Genomic DNA, 21,988 nt, shown 5'->3' on the forward strand with positions numbered 1-21,988 from the left:
TTTTACACGTTTATGTACCTTTTGAAACCATGGGGCAGTACTGTCACACACAAGCATTCTGTATTCACAGCCCGCCGGTATTGCTTCAACACAGACTGAAACTCTTCATCAGGTGGACAATCTGAAAAAACCAGGATAGTATCCACCTGCAAATTGAAACAATATTGTGGAAAAGTGTTACCAAAGTGTAAAAGATATAACATAGTAACAGGTACTTCTAGATATATATTTTTAAATACATTGCTTTCAGTGGCATTTGGAAAACATTATATGGTGTCTTTTTAAGAAGATTTTCTAGTGCTAACATTACAATGAACCTTCCTATTAGTTACTTGCGTAAAGCAACTCATGGTGATGCTGGGAAAAGGCCAAACACAGTGTATGTTGGTGGTCAAGCCAAGCATTATTTGCATTGTGTTTCCCAATAATAGCTTTTACCAATAATGGACACAAGAGGTCTGAACAATTACCTAATACACACAATAGAGTATTGTCACTCAAGATGAACCATGATGATCTTCACAGCCAACAATCAAGCGTGCAAACCAAGTTCCCCCAACATCAGTTATTGATTTGTCTTGGAAGTTCGGGAAACTTGCAAGTGGGGTGACCTCATTTCATATGGAGCAGAGGGGTACTTCCCTCTTGTCCTCCCCTCAACCCTCTCCATAGAGCTGAACTGTGTGTACAGTTCTTGTTCATTCTACTGTTCCTTCAGGAGAGATTGTTTCCAGTGACAGTAATCTACCTTTTGTACATAGTTTTATCCTTGCACAGATGTAATTTAAATGTTGTTGGAAACAAATGTTTCTGAATGTCTCCAGTGACCGATGAACAGGAAGCTTTTCCATTAGCTGGTGGTTGTCGAGTTCTGCCTCCAACAAACACCAGCCAAAAGAAATGCTCCCCTCTATATACCTAAATAACAGGGAGACGCCTGTCCTCCTCTGCGTCCTAGCCACCACTGCCTACTTTGTACAGCTGAATGCAGTACAAAATCACATGGCCATCAATTGTCTGCTACTCTAGACAGAAGAACAAAAATTCCTGATCACTGTTTGTTCTATATTTCAATCAAGAGAGTGTCTTAGTACATTTTTATTAGATATGGTGTTTTATCAAATTTAAAATCTAATCTTTTAAAAATATCCACCTTTACATTGACATTTCTATTGTTCCTAATGGCCCTGCCCACATAATTACACTTAGCAGCAAGGATTTCATGAGCAAGAAGTGAAGGAAATTCCAGTGACATTATAAGCAGATGCAGTGTTTTTGTTTTATTACTCCCACAAATTACCTAGATCTGGATTTATTTATTCATACAAACTTGTATGATCAGTTGTAAATACAACCCCCATCTGCCTTGCTTTTGCTTACCTTTGTTCGTTTTTTCAGGAGTTCTAGCAGGTACTCTGCTCTGGGATTTTTCTCTCCATAGGGTAAAGGTGACCAGCCTGACAATTTCTAAAGAAAATGGAAGGTTAAAAACATTCAGGACATTTAGAGAAAACCTGTAATGGTAGTAATATATTATTATAATTTTTTCTTTCTCACCGTTGTTTGATTTTTGAGCTCTTCTACACGCTGAAGAAGAGGACTTGTGGAGTGTTCTGCTAAGACATATTCATAATCCTCATACAAGATTAGTTCAGCACTCTCTGCTGTTTCTTTCACCATTAGACTCAAGAGCAAACCGACATCCAGAAGCTGCAGAGTAATAAGAACGTGATTAAAGCACAGGAGACCAAATCAAACTGTATACAGAGCAGCATAGGTGACTCAGTGGATAGTACTTTCACTTTTGCAGTGCTAGGTTCTAGGTTTGAATCTCTGCCAGGACACTATCTGCAAGAAGTTTCTAAGTTCTCCACATCCCGAAAACATGCAGTTAGGTTAACTGGCTTTCTATCAACATTGGCATGTTAAAGACATGTGATTATGATATAGACATTAGAATACAAGTCCCTTTGAGGGACAGTAAGTGACTTGATTATGGACTTTGTAAAGTGTTGCCTAAAAGGTTGCCACTATATAAGTACAAGTTAAAAATATATACTTAATAATATAATTTATATTGAGAGGTGAAGTAAACGTTAACAGGCAATCAGAACTCAATTTTTTTTCTTCTGTTTATAATGATGAAGTATAAGATTTCACTGGTTGTGAACACAGGCTGTGGCAGTTTGCATATTCTCATTTGTATATGTGCTTTTTTTTTAGAGTTAATGTTTATTTTTAGTGAGCACACATTTTGAAAGATTTTTGCCATGTGTATCTAAACAAAAATTAATTATATACTGACAATTACCAGTCCCCAGATTTTATGGCTGCATTAATTTTCACTAAGCCTTTTTTAACTTGTAAATCAGCAGGTAAGAAATTTCCTGTCCTGGGGTAACAACAGTCACTAACTGTACTGTATCTATGGAAAAACAGCATAGCTGGTATGGAGTGATATATGCTGTTTATAAACAATCTAGGCCATTATCCAACAAATAGCACCCCCGAAAAAGCTCCATGGCACCATGTTTGGAAACCTCTATGTTACACATTTGCAGCTGAAGAGATTGGTTGATACATTAATGCAGCCATTTTATCCTTCCACTTTTAGGTGCAAGGAGTAATAAACATGTTTTGATTCATTTTGCATGTATTATGCTATTGATCCCTATGCAATCTAAATTTTGCTGGAAACCACATTAAAGATGCAGACAACTGGTTTGAAATAAATATAAATGTTCTGGTAGATGCCACCAAAGTTTGATCTAATGCACCTAAAGCCAAACTCCATAAATAAATAAAAATTACCCTTGCCAATGGGATTCTCGTCAATGACAGGGTTTAAATGCTAGTTTATGTCTCAGGTGCCCCAAAAAACCTTTTACTTGTTGGAAGCCCTCTGTACAATGCAGGACTGCTGACCAGGGCTGCCCTGATCATTAAGCGATGTAAAACATCTGTGACTCAACCACTTTGTGTTGGAGAGGTAAACAGAAAGTTATGGCAGGCTCACCTTCCCATTTGCTTGTTGTTGTCAATGGGGTCCCTTGGGGCAAAAAAATTGTTGTGCCTTAGAAGGAAAATTTCTAGAGGCACTGCTACCCTAGAGCCCCATGGCAAGGGTAGCTTTTTATTCCTGAAAATAGGTTTCAACAAACTAAGCATCAAAACAAAAGGTTTGAGCAAGTCAGTATTTATCACTTTTTCAAATATATATGATTATGTTGTGCTTTTATTAAATAGTTTTATAGACATACAGTGGATTTGCATTCCTGGTGAAAAATGTATTTTTTTATTATAAGGATTTAATATGTAAATCAACTTACTGATGGTGGATTTGTTCTGGACCCAGAATCTGTGGAGAGAGCTAGTTCTTTTGCTCCATGGCATGGTACATACATGGATGCACCCACATAGATTAGAATGACTGTACGTCCAGGAATGGGTGGGATGTTGTAATGGGCTGATATCCGAATAGCTTCTTCCAGTGATTTCTTATAACTCTGAAGGACATCCTCATCAAATTTTATTGTTCTACATCATTATTCAGAAAAGGGAAATAGTAAAAAACATGAACTCAATTCACTTTGTCAATTGACTTTCATTTTTTTCCTTACCTGGATTTCCTAACTGTCTCTTTCTCTCTTTTAAGTAGTTGATGAACAACAGGAATAGCTAAAGTTGCTCTGAGCTGACTCCGTGTAAAACGAAAGCGCACCAGCTGTCGAATATTCTTCCCTTCACGGCGAAATATACGCCGGAGGAGGTCAGTATTGGAGGGGAATGGGTCTCCTGAAAAGGATTTTTGAATAAAGATATTTACTATCTATTAAACCCCAATTTCCAGACAAATGCATTTATTTAGTTTAGGCAGGGGAGGTTGTCAAAGCATGTAGGGCATGCAGCATGGATAAAACTCAACTATGAATTCCTATTCATTGAGTAACTGAACTGATATACAATATGTATGTGTACTCCTAAAACAAGTCTCTTATATTGTGTTTTAAAACTGCCAGAAAGGCAAAGGGCACTGTTCTAATATACCAATTAAAGAAAAATGCTGAAAGTACAAGACTGTTTAGTAAATATCTCAATTCTTGTAGTGATATGCTAAAAGGTATAAAAGGCCTTACCTGCTTTTTGGAGTTGAGACTCCAGCTCTTGAATAACTTTGTATGCAGACAGGAAACGAAATGGGAAAAGGCGGCTTTGGATGACAGTATGCTAAACGAAATACACAAAGTATTCAGCATGTGACTCATGTTCATACAATGTTTGCAGGGGAATTTACATCACTAAAAAATACAATCTTTTTTCACCAAGAATCACCTGGTGGCACCTTAAACAAATCTAATGTAGTATACTCAATTTCATGTCATTCTAACACTCTTGATTTTCATTTACATTTCATTAACATGTTTATATTGTATAATTTTCTGATTATGCTTGCATTTGGTATTTCTGCTGTTTAAAGATGTCATGTTTTATAGGCTTGTACATTTTTTTCTTTAAAATGAAGGCACTCTCTACTTTGTATGATTGTAACAGTGTTTAGGATTACATGGCACACACACTTAAAACTAATTGCATTTAAAAAAAGATAGAGTATTATACCTGATTGGTTAGCCGTGCATTCACCAACATATGATGCTTCTTGCTAATACCTGCTCTTATCATGTTCCTTAGATTTCTCAATAAAGCCATGAATGGAACTTTATGATTGTCTGTGTAACAAAAGCATAAAGGTCACGATACAATATAAACTATTGCAGGGCAATAAAACTATTGGAGACAGTACACCAAACAGATTGATTTGCAGCTCCCTTTGTCTGAAAGAAACTTGAAACTCAGCTGTCTTATTAGAGATAGGTCACTGCTCTGCACACTTTTGTAAATATCAGTTCTTCTTTAGCACAGCTAAATACTTTGTTAATGTGTCAACAATGTGAAAAGAATTATAGAACTCCACTTGCAGGTTAGTAGATAAATGTAGAAATTAAAAAGTACCATATGATGCATGAAACTTGCTTTTCCTTTGGTATACTACTAATCAATGTGTTTGCTCCTTCTTTATTTCCAAGGACAATACAAAAAAAGATTAGTTACTAGAGAATAACATACACACTAATTCCACTAAAACTGATAACCAAAATACTAGTTTCCAGATCGTAGACTCATTCTAAACAGAAAGAGGAAGATTCATTTTCCCAGTACAGGACCAACCACAAAGCAACCAATGGATGTCTAGGGGCACCAGCTACAATATTTAAGCCAATGCTGTAAACCAGGTTTATAAGCACAATTAGTATATAGCACAATTAGTCAAATTGCTCCTACCATTACCTTTACAAGGGTGTATCCACTCGTAGGCCGCTGGTGCTGGAAAGGGTTGGCCAGGCAGACAATGAAAAGTGTGAGGCAACTCTGTGCTTATTTAATTGTTGTCAATACCAGTTAAATATATAGTAGGGGGAAAAGCTTCTACCTTGATCTCCCTAAATCTGTCTCTAATCCAGTCTGCACTCCCTTTGTGTGATACTGACCTAGTAGACTCTCCCATACAGAGCCAGTGTTGCCTTTCTGGCTCAGTTCCCTTTCCCAGGTCTCTGGCTGTTTTAGTTTCATTCTTTGCCCAGACAGATGTGACTGCCAGGGACCATCCAGACCACTTCGTGAAAAGGATGCCAAGTCTTTGGGATACCTGTTCACACATTGAAAAGGGGATAAATTGAGTCAAGTAAGTGATTAAAATGGGACACAAATGTATTTTTAAAAACAGGAGAAAAACTACTGACCTGCGACCAAGCAGACTCATTACATGATAAGCTGGTTTAAAGATATGTAATCTCTGAATCAAACTCTTCAAAGAGAATTTGTCTTTCTTCTTTTTCTTCTCAGTGGAAGCAGATTTAGCCTGAACAAACTGCAAAGACGCACAATGTATTTGCAGCATAAATTTTATTGTTATAAGTAAAATGAACTAACACAACTGATACACCATATATATCTAAAAGAACCCACCTGTTCCTTGAGAAGAATCAAAGAAGACTCTATTGCTTTTAAACTTCTACCAAACCTCAAAGTTTTAATGACCTAAAAAAAAAAAAAGACATGTATTTTTTATTTCTTAAACAAAGCCAACATAAAAGAAAGTATACAATCATATATATTTGACGTTTGTATACTGTGCTATTTTGAGGAGTGTTTCCATATCTCAGCAATCTAAAAGGGTATGTTTAGCTTAGTTTATAGTATTATTGTGGGATTTACTTCACTGTCATTCCTAAAATAAGTTTGATATCTTTAAGTGCTTATTATGTTTGCATCATATAACCATTATTTGATTGTAATACTTGTAAGTACGTATAGATTAGCTTACAATGAATGATATATTATCAGACCCAAAGAGAAGGTATTATTTTCCATGACATGCACTTTAAGTCAAATTACACTGTACATGTTTTACATTGTCACAATCACATTGTGATATAGGCTTACTGTTTAGGTAATCTCACATATGCAAACTATACAGTAGGGGACTGGAGAACTCTAGAGGCCTTTGAGTTTTAACCATTGCTGGTGTAATACATAAATAATAGAATCTAACATTAATTTTCATACTACATTTATATGTAGCCTAAAACATTCAATAAATGTTTTATCAAACAAACAAGCATTAAAAATAATGGACAAAGAATTCTTACTTTATTTTTTTTCTCTTTATTTTTTTTGGAATCACGCTTCCCTCGTTGTACACGAGTATTGTATTTTGCCAACTGGTATTCGCTGAATTCTTGGAACTTTAGTGTGAGAGCTCGGCGGAGGCAAGACGGAAGGGGAGCTAGTTTATCTCCATTCCCTGCCAAACTCTAAATAAAAAAAAAAATGCAGAAATTAAACTTTAAATTTACCTTAACAAAAACCTTCCTAACAGTGAAATAGTAGAGTAGTTAGTAATAACAAACAAAACAAGATAAACAAAGGAAAAAGTGAAGTCATTGTGGGGGTCAGCTAAATAGTGGTAGGCACAGCAGTCAGAGACAGTGACACAACGGCACAGTTCACACAGGAATTTGCCTGTTTTCTTTATTTTCATCCACAAGCAAAATATAATGCCTTTACATACAGGCAAAAACACAAAATAAATTCCTGCTCGGCTGAGCACCAACTAAACACAAGATCACTCTTTCTATACGGGCGGCCTACTACCAGCCACACGACACAACTCAAAGTAAACTTACAGTGTCCTTTTTGTCATTTTAGCAGACTGCAGCAGCAATGGTGAAAGATAGACTGTTCAACCAGTACACACACACACACACACACACACTCATAGTGCATAATAACAGAAGAAAAACTATTGAGAATTTTGAGTTCCTGTGCGTTACATAGTGCAGACCTTTATAGCTGAGAAATGAGCTGATCTCCATCACCTGGCTGAGAGCTATATAGGAAATGAGGAATGAGGAGCCCCACTACCAACCTGCTCATCATTCCATAAAAATCCAGACCCGACAACACTATTTACCAAAGTCCTCAGCAAACAATGTTTTGCTAAGGCAACCCATCTTTCCTGGATTTCTGATATCTCACCCAGCGTTTCCTAGTTCAGATATCCACTTCCTGTAGCCTAGTACATTGTATATGAAAGAAACCTAGGCGAAGTATAACGATTTTCTACTAATTTTCCAGTCACTGTCTTACATCATTCAGAACATTAAAATGAGTTCAGAAAACACAAATATAATATATTTGATACATGAAACACCTATTTAAAAGTGTAAGTTCCTAAACTGGGTGCTACAGTAAGTTATCAAGGGTGCTTCATGTAGAGTTACCACTTGGCTGATATTACTAGCTAGTCATACTGGTTGAGAGTGATTTTTACTAAACGGTTTCTACAACTGTTGCTGCCTTTCTTAAGCTGCGTACACACCTGCAATTTTTCTCGTTGGAAAGGATCTTTCATGATCCTTTCCAACGAGAAAAGACTGCACGATGCATGAACGATGCTGTACATACAGCACCGTTCATGCTCTATGCTCTCCCCTTCCCTTTCATTAGGATCGGTCGTCGTCCATCGTCCATGGATCCGCCAGGACGGTCGTCGGACGACGACCGACTGTACACACGGCAGATTTTCGCCCGATAATTGGCCGATACCGATTATCGGGCGAGAAAAATTTGCCGTGTGTACGCAGCATTATTCCTGTGCTTATCTTCACTGCCAACTAGACAATCACTAAGAGGCTGCAGGGAATGAAAAGAGTGTCCTCACTAACTGAATATGAGGTCAACAAAGGAACAGATAGATATGTGCCATGTTGGGGTCTGTCATGGTGGGGGGTGGTCTGTCCCTGAGGACCAGGCAGTGTATTGGGAGGTAGTCTGTCAATAGAAGTCTGTCTATTGGGTGGGTGTCACTGAGGTATCTGTCATTGGCAGGTCCTTCAATGGGGTCCTGTCGAATGGGATCTGTCACTGAGGGGGTCCATCATTGGATGGCAAGGAGGGAGGGTCTTTCACTGGAGGATCTGTAAATTACATGTCTGTCATTGAGGGATTTGTAACTGTGGGATTTGTCACAGTGGTTGTTTTAGTATACTGGCATTCATCTCTTATGCAATAATAATGTGTATACTTTGTTTTTAAGACATGGCATGCTAAGCCGGAACCAATATCTAACTGCAGTTTTATTCTAACCTTAGGTATTTTGGCCCAGGGATGCCTTTAAAATTTTGGAAGACACAGAGGATTACGAAGTTTAGAAATGACTGGTGTAAATAGTTTAGCATTACAAAGGAATATATAGGCACATAACAATATTAGGCAAGTACTACCTTATAATGTCAAGAGCATACCTGATACAAACGTGGTACTTCCATCCAGTCACTGGGAAGCTGCATACTAGGGCACAAATACCTGCGCAGGTGTGGGCGGCACGTTGGTAGCAATGCAGACACAGCCAGCAGGAAGTTTGCAGTACTACGAATATTGAGTTCCTGACGGGTGTACAAAGCGACCTATAGAGGAGAAATAATTTCAGTATAAAAGGAATACAGAATGCATCATGCATCAAACTAGATAGCAACCATCAAAAAAATAAATAAATAAATAATTTACCTTATTGTTATTCTCTCTAAATGCCTGTTTATACCTTGAGGTGATCCTCTTACCTTCAGAACAAACTCTGGGTCTAATTTTGCTATATCTTCACACATGGTCTGAATATGAGTCCTGGTCAGATCTGAAGGGTCTGAGAAGTTTGGTGAATTAACCAATGAACAGCAAACTGCAGATAATAAAGCCATCTAGAGTAAAAGGAAAAGAAACAATTTTAGAATTGCTATAAAAAAAGGCATTCAAATGGCAGTACAACTTTATTTTATGTAAACTAAAATAATTTGTATCAGTTTAAATAAGGATTTTTTTACCATATTTGCTCGAGTATAGATCAAGATTTTTGGACCTGAAAATGCCATTAAAAGAAGATATCTCTGTGTATACTCTGGCAATAAGTGTAATGTCCTGGAACTGCATTTGTCTTTGATTTGACAGGTCACAGCTGTCAAACACAAGCTTCCTGTAACAAACTTTAAACAACCACAACTCTACCTATTAGTGAACAACCATTATTAAGATAACATTATTTAAGCACAAATGACCCACCATATTCAAATAAAAAAGTGCAAAGTACTTTAACCTGTAAAGTGGGAATACAACAGACTTTGCCCATGTAATTTTTTTTTTTTTCCTACTTTTAAATAAATGTTTAAAAAATAACACACCATGGATGTATTATTTCACATTCAGTTTATTGGCATTTCTGTTGTTTACTGTTTTGAATGTTAGCAGTGATAGCTGCATTTTGTGCCGTAGGTAAGTAAAAAAGTATTTACCATTCAAATCTCTCTAGCACGATATTGTAAAGCTAACACTTTAACTTTACTTCAGTACCTTGTGACACCTGTGACACAAAATTAACAGATTATTATAGATTTTCTAAGGAGTGTGTGCAGAAGAAGCTTTTTGCTTTCAGGCTCCTAGTTTATTATTATTACACAGTATTTATATACCATCATCATTTTATGCAGCGCTGTACAAAATCCAGAGTGATGTCACTAGCTGTCCCTTAAAGGGGCTCACAATCTAACGTCCCTACCATAGTCATATGTCACTACCACAGTTCAAGGTCAATTTTGGGATATGGGAGGAAACCAACACAAACACAGGGGGAACCTGCAAACTGCATGCAGAGAGTCCTAGCCAAGGTTTGAACCTGGGACCCAGTGCTGCAAAGGCCACCATGCTGCCCACAGTTTAAAATTGAAACTTTGAGTCGAACCATTTGGAAGCAGCAATAGTGGGATAAAGGGGGATATAAGTCACTGATTGTATTCATTTATTTGTGTGTATTAATTTCCGCTTGGCTTACTGAGTTCTGAAAACAGGCTTTTGCTGCAAAATAGGTAGGGCTATCTTTAGCTTTATGAAAGATAGTGATTATTAAGAACTCTATCTTGGTTGTCCACTATTTACTAAATGCTGCCTAATATGCCACCTTTATACCTACAACCACAAATCGTATATAAATGCTTTAGGAACAATACCTTTTTATTTTTTAAGACTCAAAAGTTACATGTTGATACCAATGTTTTCCTGTATTCCATTTGCACTGGGATCTTTGCTTTACAGTTAGTATAAATTTGCTTTCCTCACAGGATTGCATTACAATTTTTCTAACCCCTGATAGGGTTGCTTTAAAAAAAGACTTAAACTGTATGAGCTTTGACCAAGGAAAAACAAGCAGAAAGCTTATAAATGATCTCTACAGATTGATAAATTCTTTACAACATATGACTATAGTGGTGACATTAGGCTGTGAGCACCTTTGAGGGACAGTTAGTGTCATGACTATGGACATAGTAAAGCGTTGTGTAATATGCCGGCGCTATATAAATACTGTGTTATAACAATAATAATTACTGACTTACCATACCATGTTATGCACTGTGTCCTTAAGAAGAAATAGCCGTTTGATAGTAAATCAGAGCTCAAATCTGAGATGCCCTCTTAAACTGGTGATTTGATGACCATTGGTAAAATATTTAGGCAGTAAGAATGATACATAAGCAAGGATATCCTTTTACTGTAGCTGGGTCTCTATCAACTAGAACAACGCAGCACAGGGATGGCAACACTAAATATGACTCCAGATCTCCTAACAGTAGCAGTCAAAGGCAGCAGTGTCTTCAGATTCTTAAACTGCAGTAAAATATCTATGAGTTGGTGGGCACAGGAAGTGCACTGCTATTTTTTTAGGGTACTGACTAGGAACAGGAATATAAATACTGAATATGAAAAATTATTTTTAGATGTTCAGAAAATATTCAGGTCTCTGCAAAGAATCACAGGTAAAATAAATGGTGTGCTACGTTTTTACCATTACTATAGCCATTAACATACTTTCCATAATTACCATACCTACAATATAAACTACACATTTGTTTGATAACTAGATGACACATAGTAAACTAAAGATTGAATATGAGACATCAGAATCAAAACATCTGTTGTCTATTTTGAAATTTTTCCTAACGTTTTCTAATGATGAAGTCCTTTCCTAATTAAGTACTAAACTTTATCTTAGGTGTATCCGTACAACTAGAAAATTAGTAAATAGCAGATATCATGAAAATAATTGTTTAACTGACCACTGACCTTCTTCTGTTTGAGAAGAGTCTCTGAATTTTGGCTATTGATAGCTTCAGATGCATCATCTGTGGTTTCATTTCTTTCCTTTACAGATGGTTCACTATCACCAGACAAAGCAGGTTGTGTTGAGCAATTTTCGATGCCAAACTGTTGGATAAACATAAACAATCTATAGGCACAGTAATGCATTAACACTAGCACATTACACATGCCTGCACATTGTACCTTAATGCCAGAAGAGGTCAAATCGTTGGATAGCGACTCCACCTCACAAGAATTTACTGTTGTATCATCTTCTGACAATGCCTCGTCCTGTGATTTAAGATCTTCAGATATTGCTTGCCCAAGCCCTGGATTAGATTTTATGTTTGAAGGTAAGCTTGAAGGAAGAGCTGAAGGGGCTGGTGTGTTTTTTTTGCTTTTAATGTCACGCTGGAAATTGATGGATGGTAAAAGAAGTGAGTCCACAGTGTGTTTATTTGAAGATGAAATATTTAAAAACTTAACCTGATGATCTCCTGGTGCATCATCAAGTATTGAGGAGTGAAAAGTTTTTGCAGTTTTTGCGGACAATAGATGATTCAAAGTTTGATTTTCAGAAGACAAAGATGTTACAGTTCTACCAGAAGACAGAGAAGAAGTGGAGGTTATAGCACACTTAGGTGAAAATGACACACTAGAGGAAAGTGCAGAAAAGGCAGTATCTAAGTTAGAAGCTTTGCTGCTTGTCAGAAAATTTGTAGACACCAGAGATGAGTTTAAAATGCCTGGAGCTGAAATGGAATTAGTTAGATGGGACTGAGAAGATAGTGAAAGAAAAGGGTTGTTGGTTGATAAAAGGTTTGGGGACAACATGGACTGGGAGGACAGATTGGAATCAGATGTCAAAATAGAATTAGTAGTAATAGTGGATTTAGTTGCAGCAGAAAGCTTTAGAATTTTATTTTCTGGGCCACAAGAATCTGTTTGAGTGCCTAAGCGATCAGCCCCCGGCAATGTCAAGGCCAGTCTGCATCGAGACTGCTTTGGTCCACGTAACCCTGGGTTCTCCAATTGGAGGTCAAAGCCTGGAGAGGGCATGATTGCAGTCCTGAACCTACAAAAAATATAATTTAAGTAAAAACCTCATAAAGAATGTTTGCAGTAAATGACAGCTAAATCACCCTTGCATTTAATATTGCAACTGTTATACACTGGTCTTATCACATTTAAATTATAATAACTCTGACCATTCATGAGTAAGTTGGACTTTAGGAAAATCAATTGGAAAGTATCAGTATGTCGAAGGGCCCAACAAATTTACATTGGACCAGTTTAGTTTCAAATAAATAAGACAATTGCACCTATATGGGTGTAAGGCAGATACTGAGATATCCGCTTATCTGACAGGGGAGGTGTTGAAATAGATAGATACATGTATATCATATGTCTATGCCCATAACGCTACAGTTGGGACTTTGAAACTCGTGTATTTGAAATTTCTTTGTTGAACTGTGGTAGCATTATGTAATTATTACACATATATTAATAATGATACAAGACTGTGCTCAAGACTATGCACAAAGACAGCTTCAGAAAGACATGTGATGAGTTTGGTGAGGAGGAGATCAGGTAGCCAGCACAGAGCCTTGAGTTCAACCTCCAACACTTTTAGGGTAAATTTTAGGGTACATTTTTTTAAGTGGTATTGGTGGAGTTGTGGTTATGGTATTGGTGTGGTTGGGATGAGCAGCTCTATAGTAATGCCCACACTTTTGGAAAGGGGTTTCATAAAAGCTTATAAAGGTGCAAATGTGTAAAGAAAATAAGAGATACCAATAATCATATATATAATGAACTAATTGTGTTACACTTTTTTCCAGCCTTAAAAAAAAATAATATTTAACTGACCCACAAGGTGTAAGCATGTTGGGAGCTCTGAATTTATAATATACATTCACATTTTTCATCAGTGCCTGTACTCAAACTAGCATTTTCAACTTGAGGTCAGCATTGGAAAACTCCATACATTATATCTCATGTGATGCTTACTTTAAAACAGATGAAATATTGCTGTAAAAACTGACCCTATGCACAGACAAGTCCAGCTAAGGTCAATGTGTTTCAAAGGATGTAATTTCCACCATGGGATGTTTCAGTGAATGTCAGATTTCCTGCATTATTACCAGATCTGTTGTTCTTGGGACAGTGGGGATTTACTTAAACGTACCTAAACTAAACATTTTTATTTTACATAGAAGGGTAGACAACACTTATATGTAATGTCAAAAATGTTGGTGTTTTCTTTTTTAAGTTAAAAAAACAAATGGGTGCAGAACCATTTCTTTAAGTCTTGATCACCTAGGTGACGAAGAGGAATTCAAGGATGACGCTGCACCAGTTCGCAGGAAGGACCAGTGGGATTAAAGGTAAGTGTGATTTTTTTGTTTTTAGATTAGTTCTGCTTTAACTTTGGAGAAATTCTGTCCACTTTTTGTTGTATATTTGGTATAGGAACTAAAGACAGATATCCTAAAAAAAATGATAAGTGTTTAGACCACCACCTATTCTAATCAAAACTTTAAAAACAAAGGTTTGGCGTTCGATACTATTCAAATGCCAATGGGAGCATGGTAGAAAACACAGACAAAAACAATTGTGTTGTCTCTTTATAATTGGTAATCTCAGCTGGCTATTTATAGATCACATTATCTAACCCAACACACGTGAAAGTTTCCAGTTATGGAAATTCTGCAGGGCACTCCAGTTGGAGCACTTCAAGGGTGACAACTGGAACTCAGTAAATAGAAGACCAGGAAGCGCTACTTTCACAGTTCTACCACTAGATGGCGCTGGCATTCACTCTCGGAAATGACAGCATACGATTGTATACTCTCTGGTATGCGTTAAACTAGGCTGAAACACGATGTAGACAGTGTGGAAGGGGCACGGAATGTGTCTTGACGTAACTTCAGCTGCTGTAAGATATTACCTAGTTTATGCGACCCTCCGATACGAGACACAGCTCCTACAATAGAGAATGACTCGACTTGTATCGCCAACACCCAGCTGATCACCATAGGGCTGTACAGCTTCCTTCTTCCTGCTTTTCTGCGACCAATCTGATTGGTGATACGTGATACCAGGAGACTCAGATCATACAGAGAAACCTGACCTCTGACAGGGTTAGTCATCCAGCCTCAGAGAATGTATATTCCTATACTGGGGTCATAGATTGATCACTCCAAGAACTAATGATAAGTTTTATTACATATAAGAACAATCAGTAGGTCAAATTATCATCATTCTATAATGAAATTGTCTCCTAATATTTATTTTTTTTTTTATTTTGTCTTCCCCCCCCCCCCCCCATCGCCTCACCCCTTACTCTTCAGGGTGACAGGGCTCTTTCATCTACAATGTATGGAAGGGAGTCTGGAAATGTTTTTGTGTGCGGAAGAGCTGGGATTTTTGGGTGTTGCGGCAGTGGACAGTATAGCAAAATTTTGGCCATGGACAAATGGAAGTAAGCGTGTCGAGTAAAATGAACATGCCATAAGAATCATAAGAAGATAATGCCAGCCACAGGCAGATTTTACTGTCAAAATGCAAATTTTACCAACATGCAGATTCAACAGATAGATTCTTTAGGCACATTCTCCAGTCTCTGAGTAATGATAACATTCGCCTTTACCAGGCATTATCACCATTGACGGTGACATACAATGGTAAAAAGTCCCAAAGTTACAGTAACATTTACCGGTAACAGGCTCCTAACTAGCACTGACATACTCCAGTACTATCTATACTATATTTATTTTAACATCTATAATTTTTCCCTTCGCTCTGAGATTAAAAAGATCCAAGAATATCTGGGATCTTCTCTCCTTTGGGGTATGATTGTTTAATAACCACTTCCACCCTAGAGCAGCTTTCATTGCTTTTCCTGTGAAACACCACCTAAGTATCTGAACTACCTGAATATAGAAACTGCAGTCCCGATTGTTTCCCTTGCAAAACATTACCCAAGTAGTTCAACTACCTGATCTTGCCAGTTACTTTCAACATTTGCATCTCACACAAGTTTTATCACCAATATTATATTCAACAGCCATGATCTACTACCAATAAAAGCCACTATGAAGTCCACTGAGGAAGCCAAACGATGAAACACGTCGGTAATATGGTGTATGGCATATGACGTTAAGATATTATGCAACAGGTCCCTTAGTGATAGTGTCTTTCGCTGCTAAGGAGTCCCTTAGTAACAGTGGCATTCACCAGTAACATGTCCCTTATAGCCCGTTACATTCACTGTTAATGGATTCCTTACAAAACAGTAGCATTCACCAGTAACATGTCCCTTATAGACCGTGACATTTACAGTTAATGGATTCCTTACAAAACAGTGGCATTCATCAGTAACATGTCTCTTAGAGACTGTGACATTCATTCTTCATAGGTTCCTTCATAACAGTGGAATTCACCAGTACCAGGTCCCTTGGTGACCATGACATTACCTCTTAATGGGTCCCTTAGTAAAAGTGATTTTCACTGGTAACTGGTTTCATTGTAACATTTACATTCACTAGTAACAGGTCCATTAGTGACCATGACATTTAGTGGTAGTGGGTCCCATAGTAACAGTGACATTCACTAGTAATAGGTTCTTTATTGACTGTGATGTTCACCAGCAGTAAGCATATTCTAGTGATGGGCAGTAACTTCACTTACTTAGCCCCTGGTGCTCCCCTCTCCTTCCCTAGCCTTTTGGTCATCTCACTTTGTTGTTCTGTAGTTCTCTGTGTCTCAGGGGGCAGTGGGACTTTCTTTCGGAACTTTCAATTCTCCTACCCCTACTATGTTCAGCAAGGTATGGAATATTTCCTAACACAGTCATCTCACATCCCTTGCAAGTCAACTGGCTAGCCATGTGGCAGGAGAGAGAAGCAGTCTCTGTGCAGATGGCTGAATCACTCCCTAAGCCTTAATGTAACAGCTAACGGGGTGTAGAGGAAAATAAGGTGTGCAGGCTTTTGGGAAAATATCTTTTTTAAAATGAGCAGAAGGATTTATTAACTTAAAACATTTACTTGAAGGGTATGAACTAGAACAAAAAAGACAATAATGTTTATACTTGACTTTCAATAAAAGTGGTAACAAATACCCTTTCAACTCTTTGATTGTCAAAGGCTGTCTAAAAGCTGTTGACACCTGGGGTAAAATTGAATTAATTCAGAAACCAACCAAGGGGGGGCACCTTGAATGGATATATAAATAGTGCAACATGACTCACTTTAAGAACATTTAATTCAGTTGATATTTTCTTGTCATTAATGATTTCTGCAATTCTTAGTTTTATGAATTTCGTAATATCTGTCATTGAGAATATCTTCGTATCATTGGTAATAATGGAATTCAGGCTAATGCCTCAGTACAAATAGACTAACTAAATTGTTTTAAAAAGAAGCTGGAGATTTTCTCTTCTCAGGACATTTTTTTACAGCTATCAGCTTTACATCTAAACAAACTGAATTCTTTAGAATAGACACTTACATAGTTTCCCAGTGGTAAGTTTGCAATAAATAGGGAATGCTGTAAGGTATTCTGCAAATTCTTGCCTCAAAAGGTGGTGGCATTGGAGTTTCAAAAAGAGCACATTGGCTAATTCAAAAGATTGCACAGTTTCTCCTTTTTTAGCAACCAAAAACATCCCAAATTTCAACACGGGAGAGATGAAGGTAAACAATCACAGAAAAAGCACACAGTCCAGTGGTCGCCAACCTTTTAGATGCACCGGAAGCTGGGGATCACTCAAAGGAGAAGAAACTTCCCTGAGAGTGACGTCATGATGCCAGAACCTGCCCAGTCTCCCATCGTAGGTCTGAGCCTGTGATAGGAGAGTGGACAGCTTGTGTCCAGAGACACAACCCACCCACCGCTCTGAGCCTGTGATCAGTATGGAAGACATAGTCTGCGGCTCTTGCCGGTGCGCCATCCCAACAGGGACCTTCTCCTGCCCCGTTGGGGGGCACACAGGCTGAGCTGAGCATCACCAAAATTTTCTCAGACGGACCACCAGTTGGCGACTGCTAACGTAGTTGTCAGGTTTTAAACCTAAACGGGAAGAACGCAGGAAGATCCCAACAGATTTCAAGCCACGACTACCAACTCATGCACATCACCAGTGAGGTACTTTCTTTGAATTTATATCTTGTGAACAGACTCCTGTTAGCGGGAAATGAACTCCAAGGGAAATATGGAGCTTTCCGGGGTCTTTTCCTGAAAGTAGTCTTTTATGTGCCCGATTATGTAAACTGACAGTTGTGGCATGATGCTAGAGATAATGCTTGTTTAGTTGGTGCTCTGATCCTTCTGATCCTTCTGTCTCTTCTAAGTTCTCAATCAATTAAACCTTATGAGTATGCAGCCCAGGTGTCAAACTAATTACCACCCAGTTGGAGGCTCGTTTTAGCTGTGTGACTGAAACTACTGAAACTCGCTATCAGCTTTACATCCAGACAGAATTATTTAGAATAGACGGTTACATAATTTCTCAGTGGTAGGTTTGCTTTAAATAGGAGATATTGCCAATTGTTTTGCAAATTCTTGACTCATCAATTTATGGTATTGGCATTTCAAAATACATCACGCTGGCAAATTCAACAGGATGCATAGTTTACTCTTTTTTGGCTACCAAGGACATCTCCAATTTTGACAACAAAGAAATATGGGTAAACAAACAAGGCAACAGAATGCAGTCAAAAAGATTTGAACCTGCACAAGGAGACCCCAATGGATTTCTAGTCCATCACCTTAACCACTCGGCCACGACTACCAGCTTACGCACATCACCAGTGATGTACTTTCTATGAATTTTTATTTTCAGAACAAACAGCAGTTAGGACTTAGAAATGAAATTGGAATTAGCAGAAGGAGAACATGGGTAAAAGAATGGTTTAAGGGAACGTGACTGTGTCATGTCCTACTTTATTTTAAATGTCTTTAGTAGTGGATCTTTTCCTGGACTCTCCCTGTTGATGGAAAATTACACTTCAAGGACAATATGGAGCCGCTTTTTAAAGTGGACCTTTCACTGGGAGATTATGTAAACCGCCACTTCTGGCCAGATCCTATAAATACTGCTTCGCTTGGGTGGTGTGCTCTGTTCCTCTATTTCTATTAACTTCTGAATCACTCGTCCAGAATGAGCATAAGCTCCGTGTGCAGCTAATGGCCACACAGGTGCAAGCTTGTTTCCACTATGCAACTAAAACTACTGAAATAAAAAAGCTTTAAAGCGGGGGCGTGGCCTAGCCGGCGAGCGTGATGGCCGTGTGATCCCAGGGCTCCTCAGACGCCGGCAGCAATCCGCAGAAAATCGGGCGATTACCTACCCATCCATGGGAAAGCAGAAGCGGACCAGAGTGGGGAAGTTCCCCCCGACCCCAGCGCCACTTTCAGCGTCCGGGCAGTCCTCCATAAGGGACTTTATACAGGACACGCCGCTGTCCTCTCCAGCCGTTAAAATGGCGCCGACCTCATCCCCGCACACGTGGCGGCGGGGAGAGAGAGAAGATCGCCTGGAGGATGGGGACTCACACCGCGCAGCACGTCCCACGGATGAGGAGGTCCCGCGGTCATCCTCTCCCCGGGACTCAGGATCATCTTCACCTGGCTCGGTGAGTCCTGCGGGTGACAGAGGGGGGAGTCTCTCCCCCGCAGTCTCTCCTCAGGGAGAGAGGGCCTTTCAGGGAGCAGGGATTGGAGACGCAGTGACTGAGGGGATGGATGTGACACAGCGAGAGGGGGTCTTCTCACACCATGGGGCCCTTTCACCACCGAGTTCTGGGAGGCGGATGGCCCCAGATTCACCTTTATTAGCCCCCAAATCTCCCATCAGAAGGGTGCCCCCCTCTAGCAAGGGGGAGAGAGAAGAGGAGACTGTGAGGCACGGGGCCTTATCCAGCCCATCCATTAGGAAAGCTGGGGGGACCCCCTTAGGGGACGCTCCCTATAACCCTACCTGGCAGCAATATCTGCAGAGCATCCCAACTAAAGATGACTTTCAAAAACTGATAGCTGACGTACAGGCAACTTGCCGTTCAGAGATTGGGGCCCTGAGGACTGATCTCCAGTCTCTGGCTGGTAGAGTGGATGATCTGGATGACACAGTGTTACATGCAAAGGGGGATATACTTGCGCTCTCACACAAAGCGGAAGAAAGTGATCGGAAAATAACTGAGCTGCAGCGTCAGATAGAGGATATGGATAACAAGTCACGCCGCAATAATATTAGAGTACGGGGGCTCCCTGAAGCGACCAGAGATAATGATCTTAAACCAGTGCTGCAAGCCTTCTTTGCCAAGGTACTGGGACGCCCCTCTCCCCGGGAGGTTCATATCCAAAGGGCTTTTTGAACCTCCAAACGCCCGGGCTCTGCATCCAGACCTAGAGATGTGATCTGCCAACTAGCTGATGCTGCAATGAAGGATGACATCATGTCCACTGCTAGAAATATGCGCAATCTCGAATTTGATGGGGCACCTCTCCAACTGTATCAGGATTTATCGTGGCATACATTACAGCAGCGCCGCCTTCTTCAGCCCTTACTGACTATCCTTAGAGATGAACGCATCCCTTATAGATGGGGCTTTCCCTTCAGCCTCATTGCACGACAAGAGGGGAGAACTGTTACTTTGCGATCCCCGGAGGACCTAAACTCTTTTTGCAAAGACTTGGGGATTCCTCGCCCGAAGTTGCCTGGATGGGAGCGAGAGGAGATGATCCGCCACCGCTCTCCCCAGTGGCAGCCGGTGGTTTCGGGAAAGAGATCCAGAGCTCGCCGCAGGGATGCGGCCTCGCCACCAGACCGTTCCCCTACTCTACGCCGCTGAAGTTGCGGCAGCCCACACTACACTGTGAATTCACTGGTCTACTACCTTAAAATGCTCTAATGTTGTTGAGGTTTATGCTTTACTTCTTAAACTATATACTATGCTTAGCTGTATCTTTTCCTCTCATGGACTGGATATGCTTGAGTATTATTTACTGCCTTTAAATGTGAGTGCTTAATATTATAATTGCTTGCCGGTTATACTGCTGTGTTTAAGAGGCTTAAGTGCTTTCCATGCTGCAATACCCGATATTGATGCAGCCCTGGGGGGGGACGGGGGGCAGTGCCTGGCATTAGCCGGGGTGCACCCGGCTCACCCCAGAGGCTTTTTCTATTGACGGCCGGCGTCGGCCCAAGTTGCTCTTTTTGTTTGGAAGGAACTATGCGGATTCTTGGTTTATTTTCGCTGGCCTTCTGGGCTTTTTGCCCCTCTAGAGGGAGTTGTTCATCTGCTATAAGCAGCAGTTTCCTGTCCTCACCCTGTTGGAGGAGGGGATCGTCAGATGACACTCCCCTATTAGTCGCCTATTGGCGATTGTTACCCTGCTGGTTTGCCTCCTTCCCCTGGTTTTTTGTTTTTTTCCGGATTGCTCTAAAGCTTTTCCTTGTTCCTCTACCCCCCCTTCCCTTTTTTGATGGTAACACTAGATCTGGGCATGACCGGTCTTACAGAATTTTCTCCAGGTCATCAAAAAATGTGTCATCACAAGGGACGTTCTGGATGAAGTAAGGTGGTTCCTTTTTATCCCTTATGGCTACTAAGATTTTATCTCTTAATGTCCGGGGCTTAAACTCTAACGTCAAACGTAAACTGGCACTTAGGGAGATTAAACGTATGTCCGCAGAGGTGGTTTTCTTACAGGAGACCCATTTTGATAGCTCAGGTAATTTTAATTTTGCTTCCAAACTGTATTCCCAAGTGTACCAGGCTAATTCCCAGTGTAAGAAAAAGGCCGGGGTGGCGATCCTTATGAAAGATTCTGTTAAATTTGCTTTATCTAATTCTATACTTGACAAGGGGGGGAGATACATTATCCTGAATGGCTTGGTACAAGGAGTTCCTATCACGCTGTGCAATGTGTATGCTCCTAATCAAGGTCAGATACACTTCCTTAACAAAGTTATGTCTCTCCTTAAGAAATTTGACCATACTTACCTAATGGTGGGAGGTAACTTTAATGTGACATTTTCCCCGGCCGTAGATAGACATGCTTTGATCCAATCCCAACCATCTAGGCAGGGGTCCACTCAATCCAAGGAGTTTAGACAATTGATCAGGAGGTACCAACTCTACGATAATTGGCGTGTTCACCACCCTTCTGGGAGACAATACTCCTTCTACTCCTCTTCCCATAGAACTCATACCCGCATAGATTATTTGTTCACTAACTTACC

At 39.6% G+C, this 21,988-nt stretch overlaps 1 protein-coding gene across 1 annotated transcript in view; it reads right to left on the minus strand.

The window, feature by feature from the left end:
• TEP1 (telomerase associated protein 1) overlaps positions 1 to 14,827 on the minus strand; it is a 42,342-nt gene extending 27,515 nt beyond the window's left edge. The window contains exons 1-16 of the mRNA XM_072415204.1: positions 14,690 to 14,827; positions 11,944 to 12,814; positions 11,725 to 11,865; positions 9,180 to 9,314; positions 8,865 to 9,026; positions 6,708 to 6,872; positions 6,025 to 6,096; positions 5,799 to 5,926; positions 5,547 to 5,704; positions 4,618 to 4,727; positions 4,137 to 4,227; positions 3,621 to 3,795; positions 3,330 to 3,537; positions 1,558 to 1,710; positions 1,381 to 1,467; positions 19 to 146 (exon numbers count right to left, since the gene is read on the minus strand). Coding sequence (XP_072271305.1) covers positions 19 to 146; positions 1,381 to 1,467; positions 1,558 to 1,710; positions 3,330 to 3,537; positions 3,621 to 3,795; positions 4,137 to 4,227; positions 4,618 to 4,727; positions 5,547 to 5,704; positions 5,799 to 5,926; positions 6,025 to 6,096; positions 6,708 to 6,872; positions 8,865 to 9,026; positions 9,180 to 9,314; positions 11,725 to 11,865; positions 11,944 to 12,798 — 2,768 coding nt within the window. The 5' untranslated portion in view covers positions 12,799 to 12,814; positions 14,690 to 14,827. The remainder of the gene's footprint in view (positions 1 to 18; positions 147 to 1,380; positions 1,468 to 1,557; positions 1,711 to 3,329; positions 3,538 to 3,620; positions 3,796 to 4,136; positions 4,228 to 4,617; positions 4,728 to 5,546; positions 5,705 to 5,798; positions 5,927 to 6,024; positions 6,097 to 6,707; positions 6,873 to 8,864; positions 9,027 to 9,179; positions 9,315 to 11,724; positions 11,866 to 11,943; positions 12,815 to 14,689) is intronic.
• Positions 14,828 to 21,988: the final 7,161 nt, after the last annotated feature.

Source organism: Pyxicephalus adspersus, chromosome 6 (genome assembly GCF_032062135.1).
Source record: "Pyxicephalus adspersus chromosome 6, UCB_Pads_2.0, whole genome shotgun sequence".
In the NCBI taxonomy this organism is placed as follows: domain Eukaryota; kingdom Metazoa; phylum Chordata; class Amphibia; order Anura; family Pyxicephalidae; genus Pyxicephalus; species Pyxicephalus adspersus.